This window comes from Cardiocondyla obscurior, linkage group LG28, assembly GCF_019399895.1.
Source record: "Cardiocondyla obscurior isolate alpha-2009 linkage group LG28, Cobs3.1, whole genome shotgun sequence".
Lineage (NCBI taxonomy): Eukaryota > Metazoa > Arthropoda > Insecta > Hymenoptera > Formicidae > Cardiocondyla > Cardiocondyla obscurior.
The window spans coordinates 1,501,733-1,519,786 of NC_091891.1; the positions used below are offsets into that span (position 1 = coordinate 1,501,733).

The 18,054-nt window shown below is 42.8% G+C and overlaps 1 protein-coding gene across 1 annotated transcript; it reads right to left on the bottom strand.

Annotated features, from left to right (window-relative positions):
* Positions 1-93: 93 nt before the first annotated feature.
* LOC139112362 (serine-rich adhesin for platelets-like) lies at positions 94-17,396 on the bottom strand. Its single transcript, XM_070673334.1, has 2 exons — positions 12,385-17,396; positions 94-4,678 (listed from the first exon to the last, which is right to left on the bottom strand). The coding sequence occupies exon 2, from the start codon at positions 4,606-4,608 to the stop codon at positions 1,285-1,287; it is 3,324 nt and encodes a 1,107-aa protein (XP_070529435.1). The 5' UTR covers positions 4,609-4,678; positions 12,385-17,396; the 3' UTR covers positions 94-1,284.
* Positions 17,397-18,054: the final 658 nt, after the last annotated feature.

Below are 18,054 nucleotides of genomic sequence, written 5' to 3' on the forward strand. Positions count from 1 at the left end.
TGTGAGTTACGAATCACAAAATTCCAAACTGGAACGAGCAGAAATCAGATGTAATAGTTATATATAGCCTTTTATATCGTCGACTGAGTGAACAGGCGTCGCGATGAAATTACGTGCTATCGATATCGAAATATCAGCTATCGATGGCGAAATGTCGGCGGTGCTTTTCGCGTATCCCTATTTCAAGTCAGGCCTTGCGAATTATCCTTCTGCATCCCGCATTCCGCCGGGAGTGAAATATCATTCCCTCCGGGAGAATTTGATATACTGAGACACGCGCGCAAACCCCATTACATCACGTTTACGACGACCGCAACGCAGAAACTTGATAATTACATTATGTCACAGCCCTCTTTTATGACAACTACATACATTATTAAGAAGCATACGATTACAGTTTATTCCCCCGACAACGCTTTGCATATACACAATGTTTAACTTTATCAGCAATTTTTTTTTTTTTTTTAAGCTTATACATAAACACGTTTGCTATAATATGAACAATACAGAATTGCTCTTTAAATCTTTATAATAATATTATAATAATATTATTTCTTAGGGTAAATTAGTAAAAAAAAATACTCCACTTATTTTTAGAAATTATAATGTATATTGTAATAAGTCATTACAAGTGATCAGTTTCTAAACGATTAATTGTTGCTTTGATAATGTTGTATTAATAATTATTGGTTTGCAATTTTCTATTTGTTCTATTACGTAATGTCGTAATTAGGTCGATTAATTCCGTTCGCATTGTTGTAATTTGGAAAGTTAAAATTAACATTGCAAAATAATTGGTCATTTAGTGACAACGCGGTGATACGTAAACAACGTTGGGGTCGTTATTAATGGCAATTTGGTGTATTTGTTACTAGATCGAAATAAACAGTCGGACGAAACGAACATTTTCGATTATTCGTTGGGCTTGTAATTAGCAAAAGAGCCGCGAATTCTCGTCGCACCGGCTATCGTGTAGCAGCACGTGTGTAATTATTGGGTTACTGTCGGGTATATCTTATCGGCGCATTTTATCGCGATTAAAACGAAATAGTTTGTGGCGGCGAAAACAATCGATATCAAACTGTGTAGATATTGCGTGTCAAATAACCGAGATTGAATTTCTACCGCGAACAACCTCGTTTTTTTTCTTTTTTCTTTTTTCTTTTTTTCTCGATCGACATATAAGTTTTTAAAATAGTTAAGTATCAGTCATACGGTGTTATTTTTTGTCAAGTTGATTATACGATAAGTGATCGTATTAATTGAGCAATAAATCATCACGCTCTATTTAATATAAAAAATTTGCGTACTACTCACCATTTTCAGCATTTCGAGATTTCCTTTCTTCAGCATATCGATTAGTCTTTGGTGTTCCATTTCTTCTTTTGTAAGTTTCTTATTTCTCAGCTTCTCGTTTTCGTAATCGTCGCACAAAATATTATGGAAATTCACCTGTTGTATCACATAATCCGGTCTCGTTTGTTCGGCCGGATTTTCCGGCAGATCCTGCTCGAATTGCAGGTTTTTAACGAGAACTTCGTTGACCACGGCACCACGTTCACTAACATTTTTCACCGTTTCTTCCACTGCGCGATCTTGTAACTTTTCACCGTGCTGAAATTTATTTCGAGAAGGATCTTCCTCAGCCTTCAATCTCGATCCCCTCTGACTCTCGAGTTCGTCCACGGGAATAGTAGCGGTCGACAGATTGCTGTTCTCTCGCGAATGGATCGTCAGGTGATCCTGATCTTCTCGCGACGTGCTGCCGTAATCATCCGCAGGTTCTTGAAAGATTGTCGTTGACTCGTCTAGATCGTGTTCAATCTCTTCACGACATCTGGATTCTTTTACCTCCGGCGATCGAGACTTGACGTTCGATTTAACGTTGCTCTGACAAAACGATGCCGACTGGAAAGTGCCGAAAGTTTTCGCGGGTTCGTTAAGCACAACCTGCTGCTGTTGATTCCATTTAACGTAGATCGAAACGTCCTTCTTTTTGTCTGGCGACTCTTTCGATTTACCGTTCGGCAGACTCTTCTGCACCTTCAGACACTGCTTCAATCCGATCTCCGGATACCTGCAAGCTGAGCCTTCGCTCTTCCGCTCGTCCTCTTCGATTGTCTCGAGATGCTCGTGTCGCGATTTTCCGGTCTTATCGTATGACTCATTTTCGAACGCCGGCGACGTTTCTTTCGTTACGGTTGACTCTCGATCCAGTTTAGAAATTCCGATCTTTTCACCGTAAGGCGATACTTGCAGGGAAGATCGAAAAATAGACTCGAGATTATCGGTATGAATCACTTGCGGCTGCAAGCTCCGTTCGTAAATTTTTTCCACGTGATCGGGAGAAGCGTAGCGTATGATTTTAATAGACGGAACGTTTTCGCAGACGGCGATTTTTGATCTTGCGGCATTCTGCTCGTTTGACTGTTGTGAATCGCTAATTGCGGTGTAGACTCTATTATTTGGCTTGAAACTTGACGGAAGTATTCCGATCGACATTTTCGTTTGATTTTGCGAGCCGATATCTCGCGATGGAGACGCACCGAGATCCCTACGCGGTAAAGCTGGTGGCCTTTTAACCTCCATTGACGTTCCCGCGATCTGGCAGCACCTTGATCTTGGTGTACGCGAATCTGTTTGACCTTGAAACGCTCGCACACGGGCGCTAACAGCCAAGCCATAAATCGGTGACTCCTGCCGCGATTGATCGATCGATCTGGGCTCCTTACGGACGTCGCTGGAAAACTGAAGTCGACGTCTCGGCAATTCTATTGCGATAACGCGGTCAGAGTCCGCCGTCGAAGCGAGCCTCGACGAGCTACTTCGAGGATAGTTTGCGGCGCATCTTGTCGACACTTCCGTCGATTTACAGGCCGCTTCGACCGTTTTATCGGCAGCGACGGGTCGCAGCGTCGGCCCGCTTGCCGCAGCAGCTTGCCGCCTACTTTCTCCGTCCTTATTTGGTGAGATCGGCTCGCCTTGGTCGCTAAGGCTGCCTCCGGGCAACGATGGGCCCTTCGAGGGGCCTGGCTCGCATGACGGGTCCATCTCTTCCTTAACAAGCGAGTGTGCCGCTGTCACCGCACAGTTTTCATTCACATTTTCAGAACGCTTCAACGACGGTCTTCTGTAAGAAATAATTGACGACGTCATCGTCGTCGTTGCCGTCACCGTCGTACCAGTGGACACTTGAATCGTCTTCGAATTACTATTAACAATCGTTCTATCATCGGACTCGCTTGTCGCTTTCGTCAAATTCGCAATTCTACTCGCGGTTTTCTCTTCGAAATCCGCTTCAACGCGTTTAGATTTGAAGCTCGAGCTGAGAAGTCCCCTTTGAGGGATCCTTGAGGTAGGATTTGAATCTCCGGATCTCGATGATGTAGTGCTTAACTGAGGGTTGTAGCCGTAATCCTGCTGTTTACTCTTCACCGCCAAGTACTCTTTGTATGTGCCTCTACTAGTATTCACACCGACGTTTACCTTCTCCGGCCTGCCGCGTTCTATCCTGCGGTTCACGCGAGTCAGATCGTCGTAACTCGACGAAGTTCCTCCGTTCAACCTGTCCCTCGCCTCGTCGATCGACGATCGAGACTTTGAGTCCTGACCGCGATATCTTCGCTGGCTCTTCTGCTCGGCGCTGCTGTTCGACCTCGTCAAGGGTTTTTCACGAGTTACCGAAAAGTTTTGGCTGTGCGCCTGATTCAACCATTCGTCCACCCTCTTCTGGACCTCTCCTTTGCGCAACAAGATCTCGGGCATTTTCGAGCGGCCGCTCTCGATTGCGGCTATTGTAGCCGGCGGTGAAGTACAACAGGTATCTTGATGTCCTCTGTTAGAGTCTTTTTGTCTGTCCCGCGAACGCTGCCTCACTTGAGTCTGCTGGTTCACCTTTAACACCGGCTGAAATCTCTCTCTCGTCGGAATAGATTTAATCTGAATCTTTGCGCTCGACCCTGGCTTGATCTGCCTTGACTTAATCTGCTGCCGTTTTTGTTGATCCATCATTATCGCCTCGAAATTCGTCACGCTGATATTGCCGACGTCACTTAAATCCGACGATCTGCGATAATCCAAGTCCTCGTATTCGTCCAAAATATTATTCACCGACTGCGTGTCGATCGAGCTAGTACTCTTTGATTTATTTCGCGCGACGCTCTCGTCGCTACTCGAGTAATTGCTTTGCTGCTGCTGCTGCTGCTGGCGCTCTTTGCTGATCTGCCGCCTGGGACGTGGCTTCGGCTTCTGGTATTTTGTTACTGCATTCTCGAAGCGCGACGCTGCACTTTCGATCTCTTCGCTTTGATCTGTCTTCGCAGACGATTGACGCGCATAACGTTGCCGAGACAACTCCCGCCGATGATTGAGCATCTTGCCGTCGTCAGACGCCGGCAAGTCCCGTCTCGCCGATAGACCGGAAGCCCGAAAGGTCGTGAAGTTTTGCACGTTCCGCGAGCACGTATCCTCCTCGGCGTTCGTCAACCCCTTCGACGTGATCCATGAAGTGACCAGACGAGATGTACCTCCGTCCACGTTAATCGCATTCTCGTCAGCAAAGGGAATGTTGCTGCCGACGTTAAACTGCGAAATTATTTCATCGTTCATCTTCGTTCGCAAAACGGCATTTTACTTGCGTCTTCTAGAAGAAAATAGGCACCGGCGACACGGAGAGATTCTGAAATAAAAAATACGCAAATTTTTTTAATTATAGCTGCGCGATAGGGAAAATAAAAGGGAGGCTTAAATATTTTTTAGTTTTATAAGAATTCTCGAAATAGTGAAAGAAAACTTACAAATATACTAAATTAATCAGATGTGAAAAGGATTTTATTGTTTAAAGATATCCGATTACTTTATATACTGAAAGTGGAGAGAAACTAATGCAATTTGCCGACTTTAACAGAATCAACTATGTTTAAAATATTTAAAACTGTCCCTTCCACGTTGCTTGTCTGCGAGCACCAAAAATTATCCATCAGGTACGGTTTATGCAGAAATTATTTCCGCAAAAATCTAATGAAATAAAGTCTCAAACTCGCAGACGCGTGACGTGAAGCGACGAAGAACGTTCTCATTCATTTTTCAACCTGCACTAAATTCACGTGCTCCGCTAAATGATACCGCCACGGCTGCACTTCCGCTTTACATGTCCGCGTTACGCGCCGTTTTGACTAATTTGCAAAAGCCGAAACGAATTTTGGCGACTCAAAAAAAAAAAAAAAAAAAAAAAAAATGCGAAGTTACAGCTAGAAAGATAAATGTAATTTTCGTGAAATCTTCAGAAAATTTAATAACATTTAATTTCGCAAACGGAAAAATACGAGTCTGGATTACGAGAATTGGGACTCTCTAGCGAGGTGTAGGATTAAGCTTGGGATTAAAATTCTTCTCGGCAAAATTCGCTATTTCGAACTCGACCACGTTCTGGAAATCTCGCCGATCGACGATAAATAGCAGAAGGCGCGCTTCTGTAACGATTGCGCCGATCCGACGGCGCCATCGTTCGCCGACATTGAAGGCACGTTCTATCGTTCGTGGAATTTCCGGTAGCTGACCGGTATCCGGTTTGAATTAATTTGGTTCCTGGGCTCGGAGACATTAAATATTGTAATGTGTTCGCCCTGAGGAAATCGTGCTTGGAATCCCTAAGAAACTCGAGAGATTAACGGAATTTAATATGCCCGTAGAGACCGGTAATGCGAAACAGCATTATTTCTTCGCAAAATGAGCCTTCAAGTTTACTACAACGCTTTGTGAATTATTAAGAAAGTATTACCGATACGTCTGAGAAACTTTTAAGTAGTAAGAGTCATACTTTTTTTTTTTTTTTATTAAAATATATAAATATTCATTAAAAATTTTTAATATTTCGTCTAAAATTGAATTTATAAAATATGGAACTTAGCAGTTATACTTATCTGTATTAATATTCTTTCCAAATCGAGCAAGATAATTCTTTTTATAAAATGTGAAGAAAACGGTTAAAATAATAAAAATTATTCTCTATAAAATATAAATAAATTTTCAAAAATAATATTTATACTTTATATAAATGCGTTTCATGCTGATCATCGAGTTTACTTCTCTCTCAAATGAGATCGCCACAACGCACATCAATGATTTAAATTTGTATAATTAACAAGATTAATTTACAAAAACCTGGCGCTTGCAAATGAAATAGATTTATTAAATATAAAAACGAGGAAGAATCTCGAATGCAAATCGAACAAAATCACGATTAATGCCGTAAAAAAAAAGAAAAAAAAAATACGAAAAATCGTGCCGTGCTTATCGAAAGCATCAACCGGTTCAATTGTAAACTGCGTATTTTCGGCAAATACAATCGGCCAGTGTATCGCTCGACAAAAATAAAGATCGATCCGGCGATAAATATTCATAAAACGACGCGCAATAAGGGTATGAGGCGGCAGTGTAATTTGTTAATATTCGCGAGCATAAAAAGAGGGAGGAGCGCGGTGGATTTTATTTCATTTAATTATAATCCGAAGCGCTGCCGGATGCGTCGATATAATTCGGCAATGCGTTAAATCGGCGAGCGTGCATAGCGTAAATATTAAACGAGAATCGCTTGAGGTCGTGAACATTGTCAACCCTCGTGGGGAAGGTGGATGCAATTCACATGAGGCAGTAAGACCGCGCGCGACAGCGGCGTAAATTGAATTAAACTGTCGCGGCTTCGCTACCGTGCCCCTGTGTGAGCTCTTCTGATGATTCCCATACAGCCGCACGCTTCGAAAGCCCCCCTACTGAAGCTGGAATTCTACTTTTAGATCGCAGATAACGCGTAACGCCACGTCGTAACGAAACACGCGTGAATCATTCCTAGCACGGGCAACATGTCGGCGTTAAATTGACCCTAAAATCGGCAGATTCGCGGCTCGTCGTCTGTCAAAGCAGTCTGATTAATTTATAATCTTAATTGAATTTGTTTGCACGCGTTATCCAGTTGCGAAAGTTTTACGTAAAAAAAATAATTTCTGCAGCGTGACGCTATTAAACTTTCGGAAAAATAATGTATTACAATATATTCGGTGGTCACGTTGTGTGGAATATGCAACGAGCGAACGGAGGCTGTAAAAATAAAGTAAAAAAAAAAAAAAAAATTACAAGCGCAGATAATCAAGGCAGTACAACAAAAAAAAAAAAATTATCAGAATAAATTTCTCGTTGAATAATGTTTTTATTAAAAAGCTTTAATTATGTCACCATTGCGTAACATGCAAATGAGAGTAAAGATTGCGTTTGCGCTGGAGAAATATCAGTTTCGTGATAAAAATGTTTGTCGTGTGTACGTCGGGAATGCGAGCTATAGGCGTGTTAGCTGGCGTAATTAACGGTACTGGAAAATTCAGGTGTTTCCGCAAATGCGCTGACCCGAATCCTTTACGCGCTCACCAGCACGCGATCCACGAAGGTGACCACGATCTGCGGTGATTATCACGATTTAAATATCATCCATAGACACTTGTCGCGATTTAGCTCGTATAAATATAATATACCATCTCGATAGCGAGTTCATTGTCGAGCAATATCATTCGCCGCAACGTACAGCATTTAAAATTACGCTTGGAATAACATTTTACGTAATTTTATCTAGCAAAACAAATAAATTTCCGTCTTCATATAATATTAAACGGTAATTTCGAATTATTTTTAATACGTCGTATACAAATATGTTTATCGTTTTGCAGTTTAATAACAACATTAGCAATGCATTCTGCACGTTATACGGAAGCAGTTGCGGTCTCGGAAAAATTCGCGAAACACATTCCTCAGATTTATTTCCCGTGGCACTCGCAAAAAGCAATTCTGCTAAGAACAGCGAGATGTCAGCAGCAAATCGGTGCCGCGTATATACATAATTCATCGATTGACATTCCCGAATGAATTGCGGCGTGTTAGAATCAGCAGTGAGACGAAAGCGGGATGCAAAAATAATCGCGTGGGCTTAACGACCATGGCACGATTGCGTAAAAACCGGGGATGGTAATCGACCTACGATCGTGAAAAGCGAATACGTACACCGGGAACTGACTCGTTAGCCGAGCGTGAGGTACTGTGCGCGCTATTTAAACCTTTTAACCTTTCAATTAATTGGGTGACGAGATCTTTGATCTCTTCCCATCTAAAGTTGACTAGAATCATTCGGGTTATTCACGCTGCTATGTTATTCTCACCTCGAATTTCTTCCAAATTTGTTAAAACTAAACTTGCCAAATGTGCAGAATTTTATCTCCATGAAAAATGCAGTATATTGTATTACGTATACACGTGATACGCACCAGATTTAAGTAGATAGATTTATATTACGAGTACTACAAAATGTCTAAACTTTTGTATTTTAAATTATCTTTAATGCAAATTTTATTAAATTTAATGAAATATAAAAGTAAACAATACCGCGCAAGGGAGATGTAAAATACATTTCTGCTTTTCCATTAATCTCAATATACATTCTATAAAATAAAAATTGTATCCTTTTACTTGATGCAATATTTATTTGGTTAGCCGACTACATCATATTATTATTATAGATGAGAAATATTTGTAATTTTGTCATAAAACTTTTCAGAATTCTCATAATATTAATTATTGGAAAAATTCAACAACCAATATCGAAAACAAAGATAATCAACGATTTTGTTTATCAAGTATAGCAGTAATAATGCATGCCGAACGTTCGCGTAAAACAAAATTACATTTTTACGTTGCATTTTCTATATTTATTTTCAAAATTAAGATAAAATGAGAAAATTACCTGTGCAAACGCGACAAGTTGTTGCAGTTTAATCGGCCGCTTTATCAACATGCCGGAAACGTTTACTGAAACGCATTGTTCCGGGTTAAGCATTTAAACAAATAATTGTTAAATTATTTTAATATTTACGAGGATTACGAAAAACTAATTGACCCGAGTATTACGACGGAAGTTTCATATTTCATTTATTTCATATTAGCGTTATCCTAACCGAGAAAGAGAGATATCTCTTTCGTTAAGAAGATTTTACGTAACAAACGTATCAAGTATCTTAAATCGGTTAATCATTTTAATGCGGACGGTGACGCTTACATGCGCGGAAATCGGCTTTCAGGGTACTCAATCGTAATCGCGGGTGTTTTGTCAATTACTTCGTTCAACAACCGGCGATACTTGTCGCACAGAGACCGGAAGACACGGTCGTTTCCTGCGGTAGCGCCGTAATAAAACGTACCGCACGTCTCGTGGCGCACACGAGAGCAATCTTATCAAGGATCGAGCCCTCCATGCGTTTAGCATACCCGCGCACGTGTATGCGTACGTGATTAAGCGCCCTCGAGCAGCAACATTATCTAGCGATATGTAGGTGAGCACCGATCCTTTAGGAAGATTAATGACCTCCTACCTAACCGATATAGCGCGGTCAGGCCGAGAATTTTTAACCGCACGGAAGGAAAGGCCTTCGTTTTGGACTCAACTTCACCGCTATTCGTTTATCTTTCCGACGAGTACTTGTCGCTTGGTATTTTCAATTGCGTATCTCGTATCGCTCGTTATTCAGATTCGCCCGTTCGTTACGTGCCCGCCGCTCGTATGTATTATTAGCTATTATGCGCAACGTACGTCTCCTATTCCCCAAGGCGTTGGCGTTCACCGACGTTTTAACATCGCACATGTCGTCGTTACCCGCGATATTACTTTCGAGCTAAATAATACGAGTACGCGCGTCCTCCACCGGGAAATGAAATAAATCAAGCTCGGTACTCTGCCCTCAGTTCGAGATTTCCACGTGATTTTCTAGACCATCGATCCCTCCGTCTTTAACCGTGATTCAAGAATAAGGAGTTACGTCACGAATTTACTTTATTATGAAGTTTATATAATTTAGCATGAAACGTGGTACAAAGTTTTTTTTTATAAAGTTCCCAGTTGGGAATTGTCAATTTCTCACCGAAATAAATAAATCTGTGAGATGAGATTGAAGATCGTATCGAGATCATATCGTTGGATGATTCGTGATTGCTCAAGAGGCGCGCGAGCTACCTTACGTATTTCTTTTCTCTAGATATAATTTCTTTGACAACGATATATCGATTTTGTCCGACCGCCAGCGTCTTTGCTAACCATTCTTCTGGGTAGCGTATACCGGTCCCTTCCAGCGAATGGTCTCTGAAAACGTGCGGCTCTCTTTCACAATCCTCTCTCGCCTCTTTCTTTCTTCTAAACCGTTGGGCTATTCACGTCTTTGACAGATTTGCCTTCAGGGTGGATAACCCGAACGCAACTACGTGGGGCCTACGCACTCGAAAGTTTTTTCGAACGCCTCGCCGTTTTTACTCATGAAAAAATACTCAATTTTATAATATTTTGATACACAAGGGAGCAATTTTACCAGCCAATCATGTAGAAGTTTAATTTAAATAAATAAACAAGGTTTTTGTGGTTTAAAAAAAAATTTATTTTTAATTTATAAAAATATTATTTATATTAAAGAAAAAAAAAAATACAGCAACAGTTTTATTATAGAAAAACAACAAGTTTACGGGATTCGTTCGTTAATTAGATACAAATATAACATAAAGTAATAAAAAATTGTTCGCTTAGGTATTACAGCATTATAATAATTATATTAAAATTATTATTTTACGGTAACAAATAGATACACACGTTAACTTTTTTTACTTCCATGATACGTGTTTTATAATTTTGAAAATCTTTATTGTCCGACAGACTTGTCTTTTACGGCAGCTCCAAGAAGTACTTCAAGACCTTTTTGCTTGTCTTAACATTCTTTGCGTAGGTCCCTTCGTTCTGTGTTGCATATGCTATCGCTGCAGCCCAGATCCATCGTTCTTCCTATTCTTTTGTTCTCACCATATCTTTTCTCTCTTTCTCGTATTTTTTTTTCTTTTTTTTTTTCCTTTTATTCTCGCAACACGCGAGAATCTGTCAGGGGAAACTTACTCTTTTTCGACAAACAAACCACGCGAATAAACAAATGTCACGAGCCGCGCGAGATACTACAGAGCTAAACGCCACTTTGCTCTTTTTTTTTTCATGCGGCTAATTTACGTTCTAATTACTAAATTACGTTCAACTCGATTTAGAACCGGATACGCTCGTTATAGGCTATTCTTCGCCTTTGTCGTTCCTTCTGTCTTTCTCTCTTTGGCCGATCGGCGGCAAGTGCATTCACACGCAGAGATAACGCACACCAATAGTAAACAATTGCGTCAGACTCGCGTGGTGAGGTTCATTCACGCTGATAATAGCGCGAAACGTATGGATTGCAAGTGATACGCTTTTTTTAAATCGCACAATGCCGAGACGCGCACACGTACGTGCTTTTTTGTTCGCATACCTGCGCTTAAATTATCTATCGCAAGCGCAATCTTTACGTTCACTCAACACTCTCTTCCGAGGGAGTTAACTCATTAATACTAAATAACTTCTTTTTTTTATCTTGCTTTAATAAGCTAAAAAGCTGATTTTATTTTCAACGCGATATGAAATATTGCGATAATATAGAATATTTAAATGAGTAAAATGGATATCGTAATTATCCAGAGAGCAAAAGAAACTGAATACATAAAATTTTGCATTTACCAAAATAGTAATTTTTAACGCGATATGATCGCATTTTTTTAATACATATTTTTATCAATTTATATTCTCTTTATTTATTTATTTATTGGTCAATATTACGATAGCCGGCAAGTATCGGAGAGTTTTTATAATTTTATAAAATAATATGAAACGGAATAGAAATTAAATAACGTTTTACGATGTGTAGGATGGTGTTTTTAGTGAAAGGAAGAGACCGACTATTTCGTTGTTGCATCATCGCCGCGTATGCTTTGGCTACTGAAATAAACACCTCCTACATACTATCGCACTTTCCTTAACGGGCCGATTAAACGTTCTCTTCCTCCTCCTCCTCAAATCCTCCGCAGTTCCTGACTACTAACCGCGAAGCCGATTCTATCCCTAAAGTTAAAGCAACTCGGTAGGTTGTGTACATACGTTGAACCCCAAACCCGTATAGTCGCTCGGTGCATCCAGAATAAACATACCGGATAAACATCCGAGCATATATATATCTCCACGTTTCCAAAGATACATATAATAATAGCTTATTTTATAGTTTTCACGAAATGGAGCGGACAGAATTTTTCCAATGTTACTCCTGCCATAAACTTGTCTTTTCTTTTTTTTTTTTTAATAAAAAGTAGGAAATTAATTAACAATGGAATATAATATACCTCGCTGTTGATGTACATATTATTAATTATAATATAACAGTGAGTGGGAAAAGAAATTTAAAATGTAGCAGTATCATACATATTGAAGAAAAGCGGATTTACATTACAAACGCGTCTTACCTACGTGCCTCCTGTCGAAAGGAGCCGTTATTATCCTCAATAAATGACTACGGCTGCGTGTCCGGACGATTCCAGGTCACGCAGCGCAATCGACGCGATGCAATTCCGTGTCGGTCGGCCGGCATTAGCCGAGAAACATCTCCACGCGGTCGACACCAACGGTACAATTGTCAATTGCATCGATTTCGTGCAATTTCTAGTCTTCCCTCGCTCGCCGCAGCATCACCGTGTCGCGGATTCGCCCCGACGACCGCATATCGCCGAGCCACATTATCGGTCGCGAGGATTTTCTTGACGAGCGCAGCGCGCCTTTCGCATTCCCTTCCGAGTCACGGAGCGCACCTCTCGGACTTACGCTCGATGCACTTCTTCCAACGTTGAAGCGAAGGTGCCTCGACCCAATCCCGCGGAACGTTGCGCCGCGATTCGCCAGGCAAAGGATAACTTCTCTCGCGGTGTCCTTCGGCGCTCGCCGCCGGTTGCCCTCGGCCGTGCGGTTTCTCCCGGCTCCGGTTTCCTTGAAGACGCAGATCACTGCCTCTTCGCGGACTGCGCGATGGATTTACGCGCTACCGACGAACTCCTGAAAGAGATTCGTGGAAGAGGGCCCCATACGTTCACGCGACGCGGCGTGGTAACACGTGCGGCGTTTCCATCGTGCCAACGTGGAGCTCGAAATCTGGCGAACGGAAACACGGTAGCTTTGTCAGTATTGCCGCTTGCGCCAATTATTGTTTCCTAGATATCGACGCGGTGATTTCATTAAGGTGTCGCCATTGTAGTCAGGAATATAAATAGACATAACGGGTCTTCTGATAATTCGTCGTTATCTCTGAATTTGTCTTTTCTTCAAAGCGGTTTCAAGTTCGCTGAAGAAGTCCGATAATTAAATTTGGTTCGAATACGCTTTCTGCAGCATCCGTCGCGCAATGTCGGCTCGTTGCGATTTGGAGGAAGTCGCTGCAATCGGTCGGCCAGGCGGCCCAGTTTCGGTTTTGTAGCGAGTTCTGTCAGCGAGCATTATCGAAGGAAATTAGCGAAACGCGCCGCGCCAGCGGAGCAGAAACAATCCGTAGCTGCGAAACTATTACTCTGCGGCGGAAACTGCCATTTGAAGTGCCGCGAAATTCACCGTAGACGGCACGTAACATCGCACCACGCGCGAGACGAACCGCTACTCGCAGCCGCGTGTCCGCGCGAGAATTACAGTAAGCTCGGACTTCAGGAAGCACCGCTGACTTTGCGAGCAAGTGCCGGCGAGTTTTTCAAAAGTCTCGCACGCAAAACGCATCCCAGATGCGACGTGGTCTTCTTCGGTTAGCGAGTCAAATTACGCCGGTCATAATTGAGGCTGAAACGAGGGTCGTTCGTTGCGTCATCTCGAGATGTTTCATTTCACGAATGAAAAAGATGTCCATGGATGCACTCGGCGACTGCGTAACGTTTACCGCGGTAACGTCCTCTCAAAACTCCTAAACTTTCTCCGATCGCACACAATGGCATTGTTTCCAATTAGACCGCCGGCATAATTGTACGTTTCCGTGGAGGTATTTTTTTTTTTTCTTCTTCTTTTTTTCCCCTCTCTTTTTCTTTTTCGCGGACTGGAATACCGCGTGGCAGCCGAGTGCCGTTATCGTGCGGAGAGAGACAGCACCGCAATTTAGAGGGATGGTACACTTCGCGGTACACTGATTGCTTCGTGACACCAGCCGGCCGATAGTCCCGATTTCACGAGCGCGGCCGAACGATCGATAGCCTCTCTATTTTTGCGCTGTTCCCGATATCGCGTAAGAAATGCATTACGGAATTACTGGCGCGACTAAGCTGCACGTCGTTCCGCGAATTTCACAGTCCCGTAACGGCAAATCGTCGCGTTAATCGCATCCTTTCATCCGCGATCCGCGCGAGGCGGACTGGCAGCGACGTCGCGTATCGCGAGTAGGTAATTGCAGCCCCTTGTGTAGCACTTGAAAGTGGAACCAGCACTATCTCGCACACTAGCACACCGTCACGTGAAATTATGCACTATTATCAGGACGGAGAGAACGCGATCTCGATATCTCGGCGCGATGTTAAGGCGCACGTTACATCGCCACTACGAATCGAGAGTAATTGTTGTGTTGCAGAGCGTAGATCTCTAAGCCGTAGAAACTTGGAGGGATTCCGATTTTGTGCCTCGTGTCATTCTGATAATTGCTTTATAATTTTATCATTTTGCACGCGCGCGAGTGACTAATGTCATTATTAGTTTCCGGACGGGCAAGTTGACACATTTAGTTAAACTTCGGTACGGAAAGTTCGGCGTAATTTGCGAGAATATTCGACTTACGTTAATAACATAGGGATTACGACAGCTCGAGGGTAGTATCCATAAGAAACTAGCGAGCGAGCTCGAACTTGTCTGCCCTTCATATTCGCGAATCCGTCGTGAATTATGATTTGCAAGGATAATGCAAGGAGTGCTCCGGTGATTTCAATTCTCGTCTTAGCGGAGCGTGCCAGCAAAACGCGGGATTATCGTAACGCTTGCGTAAATTCGTGCGATAGCTCGTAAAATTTTCAAATATTTGAATTTGCGAGGCTGACGGGCCGGCAGACAATTTCGGTAGTCGAGATCTCAGGGATAATAATTATCACTCGGAAAACGCCGCGATGTCGGAAAAGCGTGACAGCCCGCGCTGATGTATGCGAGGATGCAATTTCGCGTGCAGGAAAAGCCGCGGAAAAAAAGTAACGCGAGGGGAATAAACACGGATGTAAACATCGAGCGATAGACAGAGACGAATAGGGCGCGTTGCGTGCCGCGAGATAAATTAAATTAACATATTAACGGGCGACTTATAAAAAAAAAAAAACACCGCGCGCCATTCATTGTGCCTTTCTCTCGCCATTGTTTGAACTTAATCGAAAAAAAAAAAGAAATTGGAGGATTAAAGGCGTCACACAGAAAATTCCGAGAGTCGGCTTTTCGACAACTTTGATTTAACGGTTTATTATTTTAATGAGTCGTATTTGTATGTGTGTATACGTGCGTTTCTTTTCTTTCTTTTTTATTATTTTTTTTTTTTTTTTTAAATACCAGAACAGACATTTGCGAAATTTGATCAAGTTCGACGCGATGCGAATAAAAAGTTAATTGATTGGCATTTATAAAAAGATTTATGAAAGGTGGCAAGCGGAAAGAAATACGTCGCGTGAGTCACACACTTATCAGACGCTGTGTGTGAATCAGTCTATTTTTACGTCATTGGCTTTGGGCTGTTTACTCGACGGAGATAAGTCGAAAGAATTCGAGCGGTACATTTAATAGAACATCATACAGATACGCGAGTTACGCGGTCAATTGGAATCTAAATCGAGCGTAATAAGCTGTTCAAGCAATGTGAGCCGTGATCTCGTGACAGAAGAAGGAAGCCCTTAATCGGCACTCATTAATTTAATCTCGAATTAATGACGCGGACAAGACGGCTTTATACGTTCTGTCGTATGTCGCTCGAAAAGCACGTCCGAGTAATTCGTCGCGCGGGAATGAAAATGTAAGCAGCGCGCCGTTTGATAGATTCTTGGCGTAGAGACGCGCGGATGAAAAATGAAAAAGGTATTCGCGTACACGCCCGTGGAATTTAATCCATTTGGGAAAAATGAATGAGCGAATTCTGTTGCGGTAGTGGGTTTACTAATCCGCGAACCTCCGGTAGACCTACGTGACACATCCAGCAGGTAATTGCACAAATGGAGATACGCATCACTGTCGAGCTCACTTAATTATTGATCTCGATTAATTCCGTTGAGAATCACTGTGCGTTCGATTTCTCGAATGAGAGCATCGAGAGAGAGAGATGCGCTGGAAGCTATGCAGCATCGATCCTCTCGATCGCGCTGGCGCGGCAAGACTGGCCGGCATGGATCAGGATCTTGATCGAGGGACAACGACCAGGGACGGCGTAAGGCCTAGGTCTCGTGGGAAAAATCCCATTATTCACCCGAGAATAACGTTCACTATTACGCTTTAAAACGGAAGGTAATTCGAGCTCCGTTTTCGACAGAATTAAAATAAGCTTTCCAAAACGGCGTCGTTTAAATTATACAAAAAGATCGCGCAGCTTCGAGCGCAGGCCGTATTAAATTAATCTCAAATTACAACACACCGTTCTACAAATATTTTTTGTAAATTAAAAATTCGACGTAGTAGGCCGATTTTTCGAGGTAGGCTAATTATCAGTTTGAACCTCGATGAAAAATTCTATTTTGATATCTCAATGTGCGCGATTGAGAACACGCCGCGTATGTTTGCTGCGTAATTAACCGCCCACCAATCTCGTGTTCCCATTCACGGTGATGAGAGCCGAATCTCGTGGCGAACTTATATCCCGCTGAACCCAAAAGTTTTCAAGTACCCACGGGAGAATGCGGCGAGGTCGATTCTTCGTGGACGCCTCCTCCCGTATGCCCACACGGCACGTACCTGTTCCCGCGGTATGCATGGTACCCGCACCAGTGCACCGCACCATCATCATCACACAGCCATGCCGCACGCCGAGAGATGCACACGCACGTATATAAATACGAGCATCTCCCTCATTAAGGTACTCGACTGGTTTGGCCCACGGCGCGTACGATGCTTTTCGCGCACGGCACGGCGAAAGTGGCAGGTAGACACGCGCGTTACAACTCTCACGAGGCCTTCCACACGTGGTCATTCGCATTTAATCCCAGCTTTATTTTCAGCCGGTTCATTAGCAACGGGCCGTGACGCCCCGCGAGTCCTTTTAATTAAAGGGGCGAAATTGCAGAAGGAACCGCGCGCGAAAAAAAAAGGGTCCGCTTAGGGGAGACGCGTCGCGCAGATTAACCCCTTTCCCGAGCGCGCGGGTACTCTTTATGAAACTTTTTATTAAATTTAAAAGAAGAGAGGAAAAAAAAAAAAGAAAAATTACACTACCGAAGCGCCTCACTTCATTTACACGAGTCCTAAAGAGGCACTTTCCTCGTTTACGGTACGTACTGAAAATATTCTCGCTCTCGAATCTATTAGATAATATTGTCGCGTTATTTACCGGGCAGCATTCAACGTTTATCCAATAACATTATCTTACATCCGGGAAGCGTGTTCAAACTTGAGACGTATACGGTCAAGACGTATACGTATCTGTCTGTAGGAATGGTATATCCTTGTCGAAGGATGCGAGAGTTTGACTATCGCAGCAGTTGCAGCGGTAGCGCGTTACGGAGATACGGGGAAGCGAAATATCGTTTTGCAAGTAAGGAGGAGGGTTTGGGGGGTTGCCGTGTCGTTTGAAGACGATGACGCCGTATTGTGCGGATACCTACCGAGCGTCTACGCGAGAGGCACTTCTTCCCGCTGATGTTACTCGATGACGCTGCCTGCAGCATCGTTCTTCGTCGTTGGCGGATATGTCTCCGTCGACGACTTTTGGCTCTCACCGTAACGAGTTTCCTCTGGCGCCAACGTTAGGACGAATCATCGTACCGGTTGCTCGTTCGCTCCCCAGACTCTTTCGAATTTCCGCCATCCCGTTTTTCACGCGAGGTTGTTTTACGCGAGCAGACGTTTTGCGAGAAATACAGGAAGCATAGACTGCGAAGAATATGTTTAAAAACTATTCGAAATTTAGCAGGCACATCTCATCAAAGTATCTATCAAGACTT

Bases quoted from the DNA above. Each gene is read 5' to 3' on its own strand.
- LOC139112362 (XM_070673334.1), bottom strand. From the start codon at position 4,608: ATGAACGATGAAATAATTTCGCAGTTTAACGTCGGCAGCAACATTCCC.